We start from the raw sequence: 14725 nt of genomic DNA, 5'->3' as shown, positions 1-14725 counted from the left end.
GAATCCCTGACTAGGAAAGCAATGGATATATATCAGTGGTATATCCATTAACATTTTGTGAGCAGACATTCTAACTGCTAACTAAGTACTAGGCATTGTCTAAGATGGTGAGGTAAGTAAAATAAATGGCTTCCCTGAAGAAGCACCCAAATAGGAACTGACTGACCCCAAATATGTGGTATATATGTGATTAAGAGGCAGGCTTTAGCATTGGACAGTATGGGTTTCTATGCTAGTGTTGCCACTTCCGAGATGTGATTTTGGACAAATTATTAAATTTCTCTATGCTTTCATTTCCTTATTTGTAAAATGAGAATGACAATAATACTGACCTCACAGGATTATTGCAAACAATAAATATGTAAGCATGTAAAACTGCCATGTCAGGCAGTTTCCTCAGGTATTATATTTTATATACCTTATGTACAAAAATGACATTTTCCCAAGGGTCTAGGCCCAAAACTGCCAGACTACCAATGAATAACAGAGTGCTAGAAGAAAGTCCCCTCTAAATTCACCTTGAACACTTCTGAAAAAAACAACTTTTATGTATAGCCCACTAATACATTTTATAGCCTAGAAAAAAGCCTTCCAGAGAGTATGTTTCTTCTCTTCCTGGCTGATAATACTCCTTTTATATACTTCCATATATTTCCTAAAACTGCATGCTTTTTTGTGTAATAGGTGTGTATAGTAGAGGTAAGCTAGTATAACGGTTAAAAGAAAGGGCATTATGATAAGATAGATACAGTTCAAACCCTAGTTCCTCCACTCATAAGCTGAGTTACCTTAGAGAGGGCTCTTATGATCTCTGAACCTGTTTCTTCATCTGTAAAATGGAATACAGTGCAAACTTTATAGAAATGCTGTAGAGATTCAATGAGATGATATGTGAAAAGAATTCAGCATAGTATCTAGTACATACTAAATTCTCAATAAATAGTAGCTATTGTTATTGCAAAAAAGACATTAATTATGTTAGCCTGGTGGCCCAGGTTCATTTTCAATTAAATAAGCATCTATTACACACTGCCAAGTAGCTTACATTTTGCTACTTTTGGTGGATAGTAAAGGGATTGAACGACATTTGTCCTCTAAAACATTATCTCTGCTTTTCACAAGTGTATGACCCCGAGAAAAGTGTTGTGCGACATGTTCTCATATTGGAGGGTGGGCCAGTCCCGGCCTTTCTGCAATCATCACAGAGATGAGAATGCGAAGTAGGAAGATAAACACAGACAGGGGAGGAGATAGGATTGTTGAAAATGAATCAGTCCAACCCACAGAGGGCAGCACCCACTTGTTAGCTATATAAGGGCCACTATCTCAATCCTTTGTCGCCCTGAAAGCTGCATCAGGCTTTATCCTACTTTCTCCTTTGGTGAACCAGGTGAGAGAAAACTCATCCAGCTACATCAGTGGATATTTGGTTGGCTATTGTTCGTGGTATAAATCCAGGGGTATGAGCTAAGACAGAGTTAATATATATTTGGTTTTCCTGCCTTCCCTCCTTTTCATTTCTTTCCTTTTTCTTCTTTTTGTTTGCTTATTTGTTTGGTCAGTTTAGTTTATTCCAGGGTCTTTTTAGAATAAATTTTTTTTGTTATGGAAAATAATGCAAGTAGAAATTTGTTTCTTCTAGGCTGTTCCACATTCTCTTCCTAGTCATTTTTTGTGCCATATTTTCTGGGTTGTCCAGCTGAAATAGCGAAAAGACCAGCACTGTTACAGAAATCCATCCTTGTTCAGTGGCAACTTTTAGAGCTCCAAGATCTAATCATCCTCTAGTCAAACTGCGGTCTGCATTGTTCAATCTTTTCCCCCTGATTACTGAAAGAAAACAGAGTTTGGTTAAGGCAGAGATTAGGATATCTCGTGAACTTTGATGAGGGCTATCTCATGCTTCTGAAGCACCAAGATAGAGTTAGCCCACTTTGTCCATTCCTAATTTGCTAAATGCCTTAACAGTCCAATTTAGCTTCTGGTACCCAGAGGGGAGGCAGGTATGCATGTTAGATGGTCTGGTACATTTGATTTAAAAGACAAACGAACAAAAACAGTGAAACTAGCCAGAGAGACTGGAGCAATATATCTCGGTGGTTCTAGAAATTTTGGAAGCCCCAAGACAACACCCAGAACACCAAAGTACACAAAGTGTAGAGATGCTGTGTAGAGAATATATTCATCCAGGACATGGAGATCTGAAATCTAGTCCCAGATCAGTCAATAACATGCCATGTATGGCTCAATCTTAGCAAAGTAACTCAAAGTTAACAAGATTAGCTTTCACTGTGTTTATGTGTATTGTATCAGCCCTGACCTAGTCTTACTTGTTGAGGTATTTTGGTTTAAAGAGACAAGATATTTGAAAAACTGGGATGATTACTGTTAAAATCAGAACTGTTTATAACTTAAAATAAAATGAATGAGAGGATCTTTTTTTCTCCCTTCAGGTTCATTTAAACCTGCAAAAAGATGACCAATCTCTTGAGAAGCGTTGTCACCGTAATTGATACTTTCTACAAATACACCAAGCAGGATGGGGAGTGTGCCACACTGAGCAAGGATGAACTAAAGGAACTTCTGGAGAAAGAGTTTCGTCCGATTCTGAAGGTGAGGACCATGTACCAGGACTGAAAACTACTAGCATCCTGTACATTCTCTGTTTTATGACCAAGGAATAGCTAAAAAGTGCACAATCCCCATGGTCTTTGAGCTCACACTATGAGTGGTACTTTTGGGGGACATCAGAAAGGCTGTTGAAGCAGCATTTATTTTTAAAGAGGTGATCATTTTCTTCCTCCCACCATACAGACTGTCAGACATTTTCATGTCCCCAGGTTTTTCCTTCTAAAAAAGCATACGATAAATTTGCGCTATCAATTTATAAATTACCCCAGCAAATGAGGAAGAAAAGATATAGAGAGGTAAAACATGTATTAGGGGTATTGATCAAATAACCAAGGTGACTAAAACCTGAAAACAAAATACAAGAATTTTTTTTCCTATTTACTTGGAAAGGACTCAGTTATTAACTTCAAAATTATAGATCATAACATAGAATATATTAGCAGGCAAGGCTTAAAATGTATGTTAAAAACACCAGGTACTGAATTTGGTTTATTCAACTCCCCCTTATTTGCCATACCTGAGTATCTACTTCTCTAGCTTAGGTCCTTGAACTGTATGTGCTGTGGATTCCAATGGCCTTTATTCTTTTTTATTACCTCTTCACACTTGCTAGGTGTTGTTAGGCTGTTTTAGCCTAAAGTATTTCTTGATTGGATTAAAATACCTAACATCAAACATTCCCTCAGTCATGCCCGACTCTTTGCAATCCCATGGATTATACAGCAGATGGAATTCTCCAGGCCAGAATCCTGGAGTGGGTAGCCTTTCCCTTCTCCAGGAGATCTTCCCACCCCAGGGACTGAACCCAGGTCTCCACATTGTGGGCAGATTCTTTACCAGCTGAGCCACAAGGGAAGCCTCCCACAGTTCTACAGCTTTACCCAAATATTTTAGCTGAGTATATGGACTAGGCTGACCAGGTCTTCTTTGGTGTATTGCTTGTACACAGAACCCAGATGATCCAGACACAGTGGATGTCATCATGCATATGCTGGATCGAGATCATGACCGAAGACTGGACTTTACTGAGTTTCTTCTGATGATATTCAAACTGGCTATGGCCTGCAACAAGGTTCTCAGCAAACAATACTGCAAAGCTTCAGGGTCAAAGAAGCGCAGGCATAGTCGCCGACACCAAGAGGAAGAAAGTGAAACTGAAGGTGAAGAAGAGGACACATCAGGACAAAACTCAGGTTACAGATATTCAAGTTGGAGTGAGGGAGAGGAGCATGGTTATAGTTCTGAGGGCTCTAGGGGAACTCCAAAACACAGACACGGGTCTGGCTCCAGAAGGCTGAGAAGGCAAGGTGGTTTATCTAGCTCAGAGAACCAAAAGGGATTTGAAAAAAGGCGCCATGGGTCCAGCTCTGGTTACTCATGGAGTAATGACAAAGAAAGACATGGTTCCAGCTCTGGAGAACTGGAGGGAAAAAGAAACAAATCACATGTTAGCCCCTCTAGGGTATCTGGGGATGAATACAAGTTTGGATCAAAGAGTGGTAGAGGGAGAGGTCATGGTGGTCTGTCATATGAATATGAATCAAACTCTACTCAGTCAAATTGTGCAGGACAAAAACATGGGTCTGGCTCTAAATGTTCAGGAGATGGTGGGAGGGAAAGTCATGCATGTGGTTCCAGCAATTCAGGTGGATGTGGAAGACGAAAAAACACTTCTAGTTATTGTCAGGCAGGTAGATTTGGAGAGCAAGGAAACCAATCTAGCTGTACCCAATCAGGTTATCAATCAGGAAGTAGTGGAGAAGGTCCTAGATGTATCTCAGGAGGTTGGGCCTCTGGATATGGTCAACATGAGCCTAGCTCCTGTAGCCAGTCTACTAGGCAGAAAGGATATGGATATAAAACATGTGGTCAACCACAGAATTGTGGAGGACAACAGGGAACAGTTTCATATCAGTCCTCTTGTTGTGGACAATACGGGTCAGGAGTAAGTCAGTCTTCTACTTATGGTCAACAGGGATCTGGTTCCTGTGGATACTCTTCAAACTCTCATCAAAAGAGGTGTGGTTCAAATGAAACTTCTAAATGTAGTCAACATAGATCCAGCTCAGGTCAATCTTCTGGCTTTGGCCAACATGGGTCAGGCTCAGGTCAGTATTTTGGCTTTGGACATGGTGGGTGTGGCTCAGGTCAGTCCTCTGGCTTTGGACACCATGAGTCTACATCAGGTCAGTCTTGCTATGGCCAACATGGGTCAGGCTCATGTCAGCACTCTGGTGCTAGACAATATGGATCAGGCTCAGCTCAGTCCTCTAGCTTTGGAAACCAGAAGTCTATATCAGGACAGTCTACCTGTGGCCAACATGGATCTGGTTCCAGTCAGTCCTCAGGCTTTGGCCAACATGGTTCAAGCTCTGGTCAGTCCTTTGGCTTTGAACACCATGACTGTAGATCACAGCAGTCTGGTTATGGCCATCATGAGTTGGGCTCAGGTCAATCACCTAGCATAGATCAACAAGGGTCAAGATCAAGTCAGTCTTCTAGCTTTGGACATCATGAGTCTGGCTCAGATCAGTCCTCTAGGGACAGTGAAAGGCATTCAGAAGTCTCAGAGAGACACTCAGGATCCACTCATGGGCAGGCTGGATCTCAACATGGAGAGTCAGGAGCCACAGTGACAAGGAGACATGGAACTGGTCATGGGCAGTCAGGAGACACCACCAGACATGGCCACTCCAGTCAGGGACAATCTACACGGTCAGGGTCCAGGCAGGCGGGAAGACAGGGATCCAGTCACAGTGAGGCTAGCGACAGTGAGAGGCATTCAGAAGTCTCAGAGAGACACTCAGGATCCACTCATGGGCAGGCTGGATCTCAACATGGAGAGTCTGGAGCCACGGTTAGAGGGAGACACGGAACTGCTGATGGGCAGTCAGGAGACACCACCAGACATGGCCACTCTCGTCAGGGACAATCTACACGGTCAGGGTCCAGGCAGGCGGGAAGACAGGGATCCAGTCACAGTGAGGCTAGCGACAGTGAGAGGCATTCAGAAGTCTCAGAGAGACACTCAGGATCCACTCATGGGCAGGCTGGGTCTCAACATGGAGAGTCAGGAGCCACAGTGAGAGGGAGACACGGAACTGCTCATGGGCAGTCAGGAGACACCACCAGACATGGCCACTCCAGTCAGGGACAATCTACACGATCAGGGTCCAGGCAGGCGGGAAGACAGGGATCCAGTCACAGTGAGGCTAGCGACAGTGAGAGGCATTCAGAAGTCTCAGAGAGACACTCAGGATCCACTCATGGGCAGGCTGGATCTCAACATGGACAGTCAGGAGCCGCAGTGAGAGGGAGACACGGAACTGCTCATGGGCAGTCAGGAGACACCACCAGACATGGCCACTTCAGTCAGGGACAATCTACACGGTCAGGGTCCAGGCAGGCGGTGAAGAACAGGATCAAGTCACAGTGAGGCTAGCGACAGTGAGAGGCATTCAGAAGTCTCAGAGAGACACTCAGGATCCACTCATGGGCAGGCTGGATCTCAACATGGACAGTCAGGAGCCGCAGTGAGAGGGAGACACGGAACTGCTCATGGGCAGTCAGGAGACACCACCAGACATGGCCACTCCAGTCAGGGACAATCTACACGGTCAGGGTCCAGGCAGGCGGGAAGACAGGGATCCAGTCACGGAGGCTAGCGACAGTGAGGGCATGTCAGGAAGTCTCAAGGAGACACTCAGATCCACTCATGGCAGGCTTGGATCTTCAACATGTGAGAGTCAGGAGCCGACAGTGAGAGGAGACACGGAACTCTCATGGCAGATCAGCGAAAACAGGATATGGCCACTCCAGGTCAGGGACAAATCTACACGGCAGGGTCGCAGGCAGGCGGAAGACAGGGATCCAGTCACAGTCGAGGCTTAGCGACAGTGAGAGGCACTTCAAGAGTCTCAAGAGAGACACTTTGCAGGATCCACTCATGGGCAGGCTGGATCTCAACATGGAGAGTCAGGAGCCACAGTGAGAGGAAGACATGGAACTGCTCATGGGCAGTCAGGAGACACCACCAGACATGGCCACTCCAGTCAGGGACAATCTACACGGTCAGGGTCCAGGCAGGCGGGAAGACAGGGATCCAGTCACAGTGAGGCTAGCGACAGTGAGAGGCATTCAGAAGTCTCAGAGAGACACTCAGGATCCACTCATGGGCAGGCTGGATCTCAACATGGAGAGTCAGGAGCCACAGGTGAGAGGGCGACACGGAAGCCTCATGGGCAGTCAAGGAGACAACACAAGACAGTGGACTCCAGTCAGGGACAAATCTACACGGTAGGTCCAGGCAGGCGGGAAAGACAAGGGATCAGGTCACAGTGAGGCTTAGCGAGTGCAGAGCATTCAGAAGTCTCAGAGAGACACTCAGGATCCACTCATGGGCAGGCTGGATCTCAACATGGAGAGTCAGGAGCCACAGTGACAAGGAGACATGGAACTGGTCATGGGCAGTCAGGAGACACCACCAGACATGGCCACTCCCGTCAGGGACAATCTACACGGTCAGGGTCCAGGCAGCGGAAGACAGGGATCCAGTCCACAGTGAGGCTAGGCAGTGAGAGCATTCAAGGAAGGTCTCAGAGAGACACTCAGGATCACTCATGGTCAGCTGGTCTCAACATGGAGAGTCCGGAGCACAGTGAGAGGGAGACAAGAACTGCTTCATGGGCAAGTCGGAGACACCACCAGACATGGCCACTCCAAGTCGGGACAATCTATCACGGTCAGGGTCCAGGCAGGCGGGAAGACAGGGATCAGTCACAGTGAGGCTAGGCGACAGTGAGAGGCATTCATGAAGTCTCAGAGAGACACTGCAGGATCCACTCATGGGCCAGCTGGATCCAACATGGAGAGTCTGGAGCCAAGGGTGAGAGGGAGACACTGAACTGCTCTGGGCAGTCAGGAGACCCACAGACTGGCCACTCCAGTCAGGGACAATCTAACACGGTCAGGGTCCGCAGGGCGGCGGGAAGACAGTGGACAGTCACAGTGAGGCTAGCGACAGGAGAGGCATTCAGAAGTCTCAGAGAGACACTCAGGATCCACTCATGGGCAGGCTGGATCTCAACATGGAGAGTCAGGAGCCACAGTGAGAGGGAGACACGGAACTGCTCATGGGCAGTCAGGAGACACCACCAGACATGGCCACTCCAGTCAGGGACAATCTACACGGTCAGGGTCCAGGCAGGCGGGAAGACAGGGATCCAGTCACAGTGAGGCTAGCGACAGTGAGAGGCATTCAGAAGTCTCAGAGAGACACTCAGGATCCACTCATGGGCAGGCCTGGATCTCAACATGGAGAGTCTGGAGCCACGGTGAGAGGGAGACACGGAACTGCTCATGGGCAGTCAGGAGACACCACCAGACATGGCCACTCCAGTCAGGGACAATCTACACGGTCAGGGTCCAGGCAGGCGGGAAGACAGGGATCCAGTCACAGTGAGGCTAGCGACAGTGAAAGGCATTCAGAAGTCTCAGAGAGACACTCAGGATCCACTCATGGGCAGGCTGGATCTCAACATGGAGAGTCAGGAGCCACAGTGAGAGGGAGACACGGAACTGCTCATGGGCAGTCAGGAGACACCACCAGACATGGCCACTCTGGTCATGGGCAATCCACATGGTCAAACAGACATTCAAGTCACACTGATGCCCATTCTGATAAAAGTCATTCTACATCACAGATTAGTGGCAGACAAAGACATAGATCTGATCAAGCCTGGAGACATGGAAGTTATGGGAGTGCCGAATATGACTATGGGCAGTCTGGTTATGGACCTTCTGGTGGTAGCAGAACAAGCAGTCGTAATTCTAGTCCTTTTAGGTCAACAGACAGAGCTGCAGCTAAGCGAGCATCTAGTTATGGACTATCAGTTTCTAGTTTCTACTACATGGGATCAAAAGCAACTGAAAAAATAGGAAGACAAGATTCAAGTCATGAACAATCAGAGATAAGTGATGGGCTGTCAATTGATTCCCATAACCATTCTGGATTTGGTGCAACTGGAGGTCAGGGATCTAGTCATAGACATTCAGTAGCAACTCAGGAACAGTCAAGAGATATCCTTGTTCAGTCTGCAAGGTGGGGGTCTCCTCATAGCAGTCAGCTTAGGAACCACTCTGCATCTGACCATGGAAAACCCTTATCAGCCCACAGCCATTCAGATTCTAGTTCAACTAGAAGTCAAACCTCCCACAGTGATAGTAAGGGGTATTCAGAATATTTGGGGGAAAAGAGTCATGAACAATCAGAATTGAGGTATAGACAATCAGAGTTCAATACAATAGACGTACCTGAATCCAGCCATCAGCACTTGGGAGATTCATCTTCTCATGATCTGGTAAGATCCAGCACAAATTTAGCAACACAGGGATCAAGTGATGGACAATCAGGACATATTCAAGGTCAGTCTGGATTCAGCACCAATGAAAGACAAGTATATAGCCATGGCCAGTCAAGGGACAGCTATGGGCAGTCAAGTGGCAGTCACTCATTTGATAGCCAAGTCCCTTTGGGAACTGAAGAAAATAGTTTTAGGTATTTATCAAGCAGTGTAACCACATGGAGTGGGGAAAGGCAAAAACAAGAGTCTGGATCAAGTCCATCAGGGACCATGAGAAAATACAATCAGGATGTTGATGATAAGCAGACAAGAGACTCTGAGGTCAGAGTTTACCATGGAAGAGAGAGAACGGATTCAGGTTCCTTTTACTTAGATAGCAACACCCCACTCTATGAATATATCAAAGAACAAAGGTGCTATTACTTTGAATAATAATTTGAAACCAAAGGAAGACAAACTAACTCAAGATAAGAACTAATCCAATGGAGAAATGAGACATACAACATGGAATTAAAATATTTTAAATGATCCTTTCTTTTGGTAGTGGGAGTCTGATTTTCTATTTAACTGTAGTACTGTTTTCTATTTCTTTTGTTTGGTACAAGGCTTTTTTGTAAGGATCCATAATCATTGAGCTCTTAGAAAATAGTGGATGGAAGAAGTAAATTGCATTTGGGACATATTTAGAACTACATGGCAAAGTGATTGGATTCTCTGGAATAAAGTGAACGTTTAAAAATAATTTTATATATTCCAGGTTGATTTAATTGATTGTTGACAAACCTATCCAAGAAGCTAAGAGACATAGTTTAGGAGCCAAAATTTCTCTAATAACATTGTAACTTATTCTGTGTCCTAAACAACAAAAAAATGTAGTAGTTTAAGATTCAGAATATTTGTGTCTTTTGCACCACCACTGGAACACTGTACTGCTGTTTTTTAATTTATTGACATGACCACCTGGATACAGGATCCAGAAAATGGTATTGCATAAAAATTGCCAATAAACTTTTCATCAAGTTACACTTTGTCTTCTCATTCATCCTCACAAAAACAAATACAGCCTTCTGCTATGGGGTCAGATGCATATTTCTCTTTTCTACCTTTGAACACCTAGATGACAGGAAAATACCTGGATACTATTCAAAGTCCAAAGAAGGCAAAACTCAATCACATTTATCTTTTCCTCAGTCTAATCACTATCCAAAGCATTTATAAGAAATGTTTTATATTGAGGAGTTGATCTCAGATACTTTAGTCAACTGTGATTATCAGAGCAATCATTATTAAACATAACCCCAAGTGGCTATTTCCTGAGACCACACAACCTCTGAAAATAATATTGATGAGTCACAGACTTTCTCTGTCAGAGATATTAATTGAAATATCCCTTAGCAATGGAAGCTAATGGGGTCCTATAGCTCCTAGTCAAATAAAAACAATTAAAAGTATACTCCCCCCAGCAAGAAAAATATGTGAGTTTATTATAAACAGAAAGAGACATAACAAGGAGTAGAAAAATAGGTACAAAAAATAATAACTTCAGTAGAAAGTTTATTGCTATAAAATCAAAAGGCAAATTTCACAATGTGAAAACTAGTACAGACATTAAAGATCATCCCCATAATTTACAGATTAAAAGGAAAAAAAATCAAAGCAAAGCACATTTAATCTAACCAAAATGAGTTATAATTCATTAAATCAGAATTTGATGCTCCATCATCTTCTCCTCCAGTCAGAAACTCAAGCTTCTTTTTTTCCACCTTCACCTTTGGATTTCAAACTGAAGTGCAATTCATCAATGGGCGTTCAAGATTGCAAGCCACTATTAGAGAAAGAAATTATATGAAAGACCAAAAGAATAGTCTCATTCCTCTGATTAGACTTAAAACATATTCTATCCAGCTTTTAACATTTTAAGAACTATCCAAATTTTAAGCCATGCTATGTGAAAAATAAAACACTAGTCATGTTACTTTATTAGTGGAAGAAAATAAAATTATTGTTATACTAGTAGTGACACACATAAAAATAACTGAGTATATGTAAGAGTTGGACCATAAAGAAAGCTGAGCACCAAAGAATTTATGCTTTTGAACTGTGGTGTTGGATAAGACTCTTGAAAGTCCCTTGGACAGCAAGGAGATCAAACCAGTCAATCCTAAAGGAAATCAGTCCTGTATATTCATTGGAAGGACTGATGCTGAAGCTGAAACTCCAATCCTTTGGCCATCTAATGTGAAGAACTGACTCATTGGAAAAGACCCTGATGCTGGGAGGGATTGAAAGCAGGAGGAGCGGACAACAGAGGATGAGATGGTTGGATGGTATCACTGACTCAATGAACAGGAGTTTGAGCAAGCTCCAGGAGTTGGTGATGGACAGGGAAGCCTGGTGTGCTGTGGTTCATGGGGTTGCAAAGAGTCAGACACGACTGAGATACTGAACTGAACTGAACTGAACTGATACGGTAGTTAACTCTAAATGGTAACCAATTTATACAAATCTATATATCTTTCTTAGAGATTGGAATGAAAACTGACCTTTTCCAGTTCTTTGGCCACTGATGAGTTTTCCAAATTTGCTGGCTATTGAGTGCAGCACTTTCACAGCATAGAATCTAAATATAATATAAATTCTTTGGACAATAAAACAATATGTGGGAAGGGCTGTAAAAAACATGTCTGACATTTCTGAGAATAATACCATAAGAAAACCTTGATATTTTTCTTTGTCTAAGACCACAAAACCTCAGTCTACAATATTTAACTATGAAGCCGCAAAACACCTCTATTAATATTGAGGTAATGGCAGTGAGACTGGTTAATATAAATCTTCTATACTATTGAAATCCTATGCTACATATTTTCCAATTCTACAAAAATACCTGTAATATTACATGTTGTTTAAAGGAAGGGAAACAATGCACAAATAGCAGCACTGAAATAGCAACACTGAAAACCCTCTTGACCAAAGAACATTAACCTATCGTACATCTACTTCTGAATCTAAATACCTTTACTCTTTTCTAATCATTATAATCTTATAAGATTATAACATTATAATCTTCTAAGCAAGCAGCCAACCTATGCCTGTGGCCTTTTCCTTTTTGGCTTGGTACAGTGCTTATGGTCATGTCCTGGGCCGAAGCAGCCATGAGCATTTCTGATGCCCCCCCAAGCACAGCACCACTTGCGTGGTGGATGGTCTGTCGCAAACCTGAACAGGCCTTTCATTCCTGGTTGACCATAAGGTTCCCAGTGCCCAGGAGGCAGAGTAGGCCTTGGCCTTGGGGGAATCTTTCTTAATAGGATTGGACTTTTCTGGGGAGGCCTGGTCACTGTATGTTACATTCCCAAGAAGTAGCAGGAAACCCAGTAACAGTAAGACAGAAAGAGAAAGGGGACATATTGGGCCCCCGGGGCAACCCCAAGGGGAAGAGCTGCCTTGCAGGTTCCTCTCTCATCCCGTGACCTTGTCACGGTCTGGGCATGTCCCAGCGGCTCCTGACACAAATGGGTGCCACATATTAAGGGGAGAATGACTAACTACTTAATAAATGAAGCTACAAACTTAGCTCATGCTATAGATTAAAATAAAATTGGACCTTTACCTAAAACTACATCAAAGGTAGACTGCAACTGCAATAAAAATTTAAGATCTAAATGATAAACATAAAACAATAAAATAAATAGAAGAAAATAATTTTGTAATCTCAGAGTAGGAAAGGACACTGTTGATAGAACTTTATATACATATATTTTTTTAAATTGTGATTTTTCTTTTATGACAGCATAAAGGTTTCTATTCAGTGAAAGATGTCATGACAAAGTTAACTGACAAGTAACAGACTGGGAGAAATTATTTGCATGGTCTACATCCAACAATGGACTAATAGGAATATACAAGGAACTATTTCCAAAAAATTGGCTGAAAAATGGAAAATGTATTTGAACAGGCAATTATGGAATAAATAATCAATATACTTTAGAAACATACACAGAAATGTTCAAACTTATTAGTTAGGGAAACACAAATGGAAGTAACAGTGAAATGGACTAGATAAGCTAGGCATTGGTTGGGGTGGATGAGGGTTTAGGAAATTCTTTGGGTATAAAATTAAAGTATAGTATAGTAGTACAGCTGTCCCAAAGAGCAATCTCAGTATTTTGTCAAATCAAGCATACACATACCCCACCTGCAGGCAACTCTAATTCTGTGTTTAGATCCTCCAAAAAACACTTCTCATACATCCCTAGTGGATGTAAAAGGATGTTCAGTGGAGAATTGCAAACAATCTGAATGTCCATTACTGGGGAGGCACATAGGTACACAGAGTAGGTGCACAACAGTGGCGCAGTTGCAAGCACTGAGCTAGATATATTAAATACATAAAGCAGGATGGATGCTAAGTGAAAAAGGGAAGAAACAGAACGAGATCTACCACATAATAGCACTTACATAAAAGAAAACTACATGCACACAAAAATAATAATGCATATTTTAAAGAACATATACAAATTAAGAAATACAGTGTAAACTCATTAGAACAATTTTCTAGTGGGTGAGGGACAGAGAGATGGGAATGAAGAATAAGGATATAAGTTAATCAATCAACCATTCCAATAAAATGTGCATAGACCAATAAAGATAATATGCCATGAAGTGAGGAACCTGATTAACTCAGATCTTTACAATTGGAATTAAAAAAAAAAAATCCTTGTTATCCTGGGTGTTGATAATCTCAAGTCAGCAAAAAGTTTGGAGAAGTCTATGAAGAGTAACAGAAGATCACAAAACTGTCTATGAGAACAGGAAACATCTTGGGAAGAGTGAAGGCACAGGAAAGAACAGAAGATCTGAGGGGGAAAAATGGTTTCTGCATTTCTGACTTCAGAAGATAAAAAGAAAGTTAGAAAAGGGAAAATTAAATCATTTTTAAAATAGGAACCAGGCTTAGACTGCTAGGTAGCTTCCAGGGTTGAACAGGGCAGGAGCCACAGATGCACTCCTCTTTGTGTAGAGGTTTCAGGCCAGCCTCTACTCTTGTTCACAAAAGAATGTATTCTCTGAAAAAATGTATAATGTGACAGAGATTGGTTCAGTCTTCGGTTTGGAGGGAAGGGGAAGCCATGAGAGAATTTGCAGGGAGACCTTGTCTTTCCTCTTCCTTCCCTTCCTCTACTATCATTCTTCCTCCACATGCCCTGGTTAACTTGCTATGTTTTCATGTTTATTATAAATGCAGAACATGGTAAAAAGCAAATAGCAATTACAGTAGTTAGTTCTACTTCTACTTGAAGTAACAGAAAAACTCAATTCAAACTTTATTAAATAAAAAGGGGGATTTATTGGTTCATGTAATCAAAAAGTTCTGCATGGGTCCTGCAGACAGTACTCATGCCAAGGCTCAAAGGGTGTAATCAGGATGGAAGGAGTTTCTTAATTTCTAACTCTGCTTTCCTCTCTGCAGACTGCATTTTCAGCAGACTGCTGACATACAGTTTCAAGGTGGCTGCAGTAGCTCAGCACACATGCTTCCAAGTTCAAATCTCAAGATGTAGCAGGTGGAGGAGCATGAAATGATGTCTCTTTACTGGTGGTCCCACAAGCGTTCTGAGATTCTGCCTGAATCGGCCCAAGTTACATGCCCACCTACTGCTGACAGCTCTATTCAAGAGACATTCTTCACCTCAGAGTCAAAGCTAGACCTTTTACTGCACCCCCCTAAT

General features: G+C 42.8%; 2 protein-coding genes across 2 annotated transcripts; both read left to right on the top strand.

Annotated features, from left to right (window-relative positions):
* Positions 1 to 1353: 1353 nt before the first annotated feature.
* Positions 1354 to 6270, top strand: LOC122434928 (filaggrin-2-like). The gene is made up of 3 exons (XM_043458731.1): positions 1354 to 1390; positions 2454 to 2613; positions 3581 to 6270. The coding sequence occupies exons 2-3, from the start codon at positions 2476 to 2478 to the stop codon at positions 6065 to 6067; spliced, it is 2625 nt and encodes an 874-aa protein (XP_043314666.1). The 5' UTR covers positions 1354 to 1390; positions 2454 to 2475; the 3' UTR covers positions 6068 to 6270.
* A 1394-nt stretch (positions 6271 to 7664) lies between these two features.
* LOC122434933 (filaggrin-2-like) lies at positions 7665 to 9875 on the top strand. Its single transcript, XM_043458742.1, has one exon. The coding sequence runs from the start codon at positions 7764 to 7766 to the stop codon at positions 9423 to 9425; it is 1662 nt and encodes a 553-aa protein (XP_043314677.1). The 5' UTR covers positions 7665 to 7763; the 3' UTR covers positions 9426 to 9875.
* The last annotated feature ends 4850 nt before the right edge of the window (positions 9876 to 14725 follow it).

This window comes from Cervus canadensis, chromosome 2 (assembly GCF_019320065.1).
Source record: "Cervus canadensis isolate Bull #8, Minnesota chromosome 2, ASM1932006v1, whole genome shotgun sequence".
NCBI classification, from domain to species: domain Eukaryota; kingdom Metazoa; phylum Chordata; class Mammalia; order Artiodactyla; family Cervidae; genus Cervus; species Cervus canadensis.
The sequence above is the reverse complement of the archived record's forward strand: the minus strand, read 5'-3'. Positions and strand labels throughout refer to the sequence as shown.

Coding starts and splice junctions, on each gene's coding strand:
- LOC122434928 (XM_043458731.1), top strand. CDS start 2,476: ATGACCAATCTCTTGAGAAGCGTTGTCACCGTAATTGATACTTTCTAC. Junction 2,614..3,580: donor AGTTTCGTCCGATTCTGAAG/GTGAGGACCATG, acceptor GCTTGTACACAG/AACCCAGATGATCCAGACAC.
- LOC122434933 (XM_043458742.1), top strand. CDS start 7,764: ATGGGCAGTCAGGAGACACCACCAGACATGGCCACTCCAGTCAGGGAC.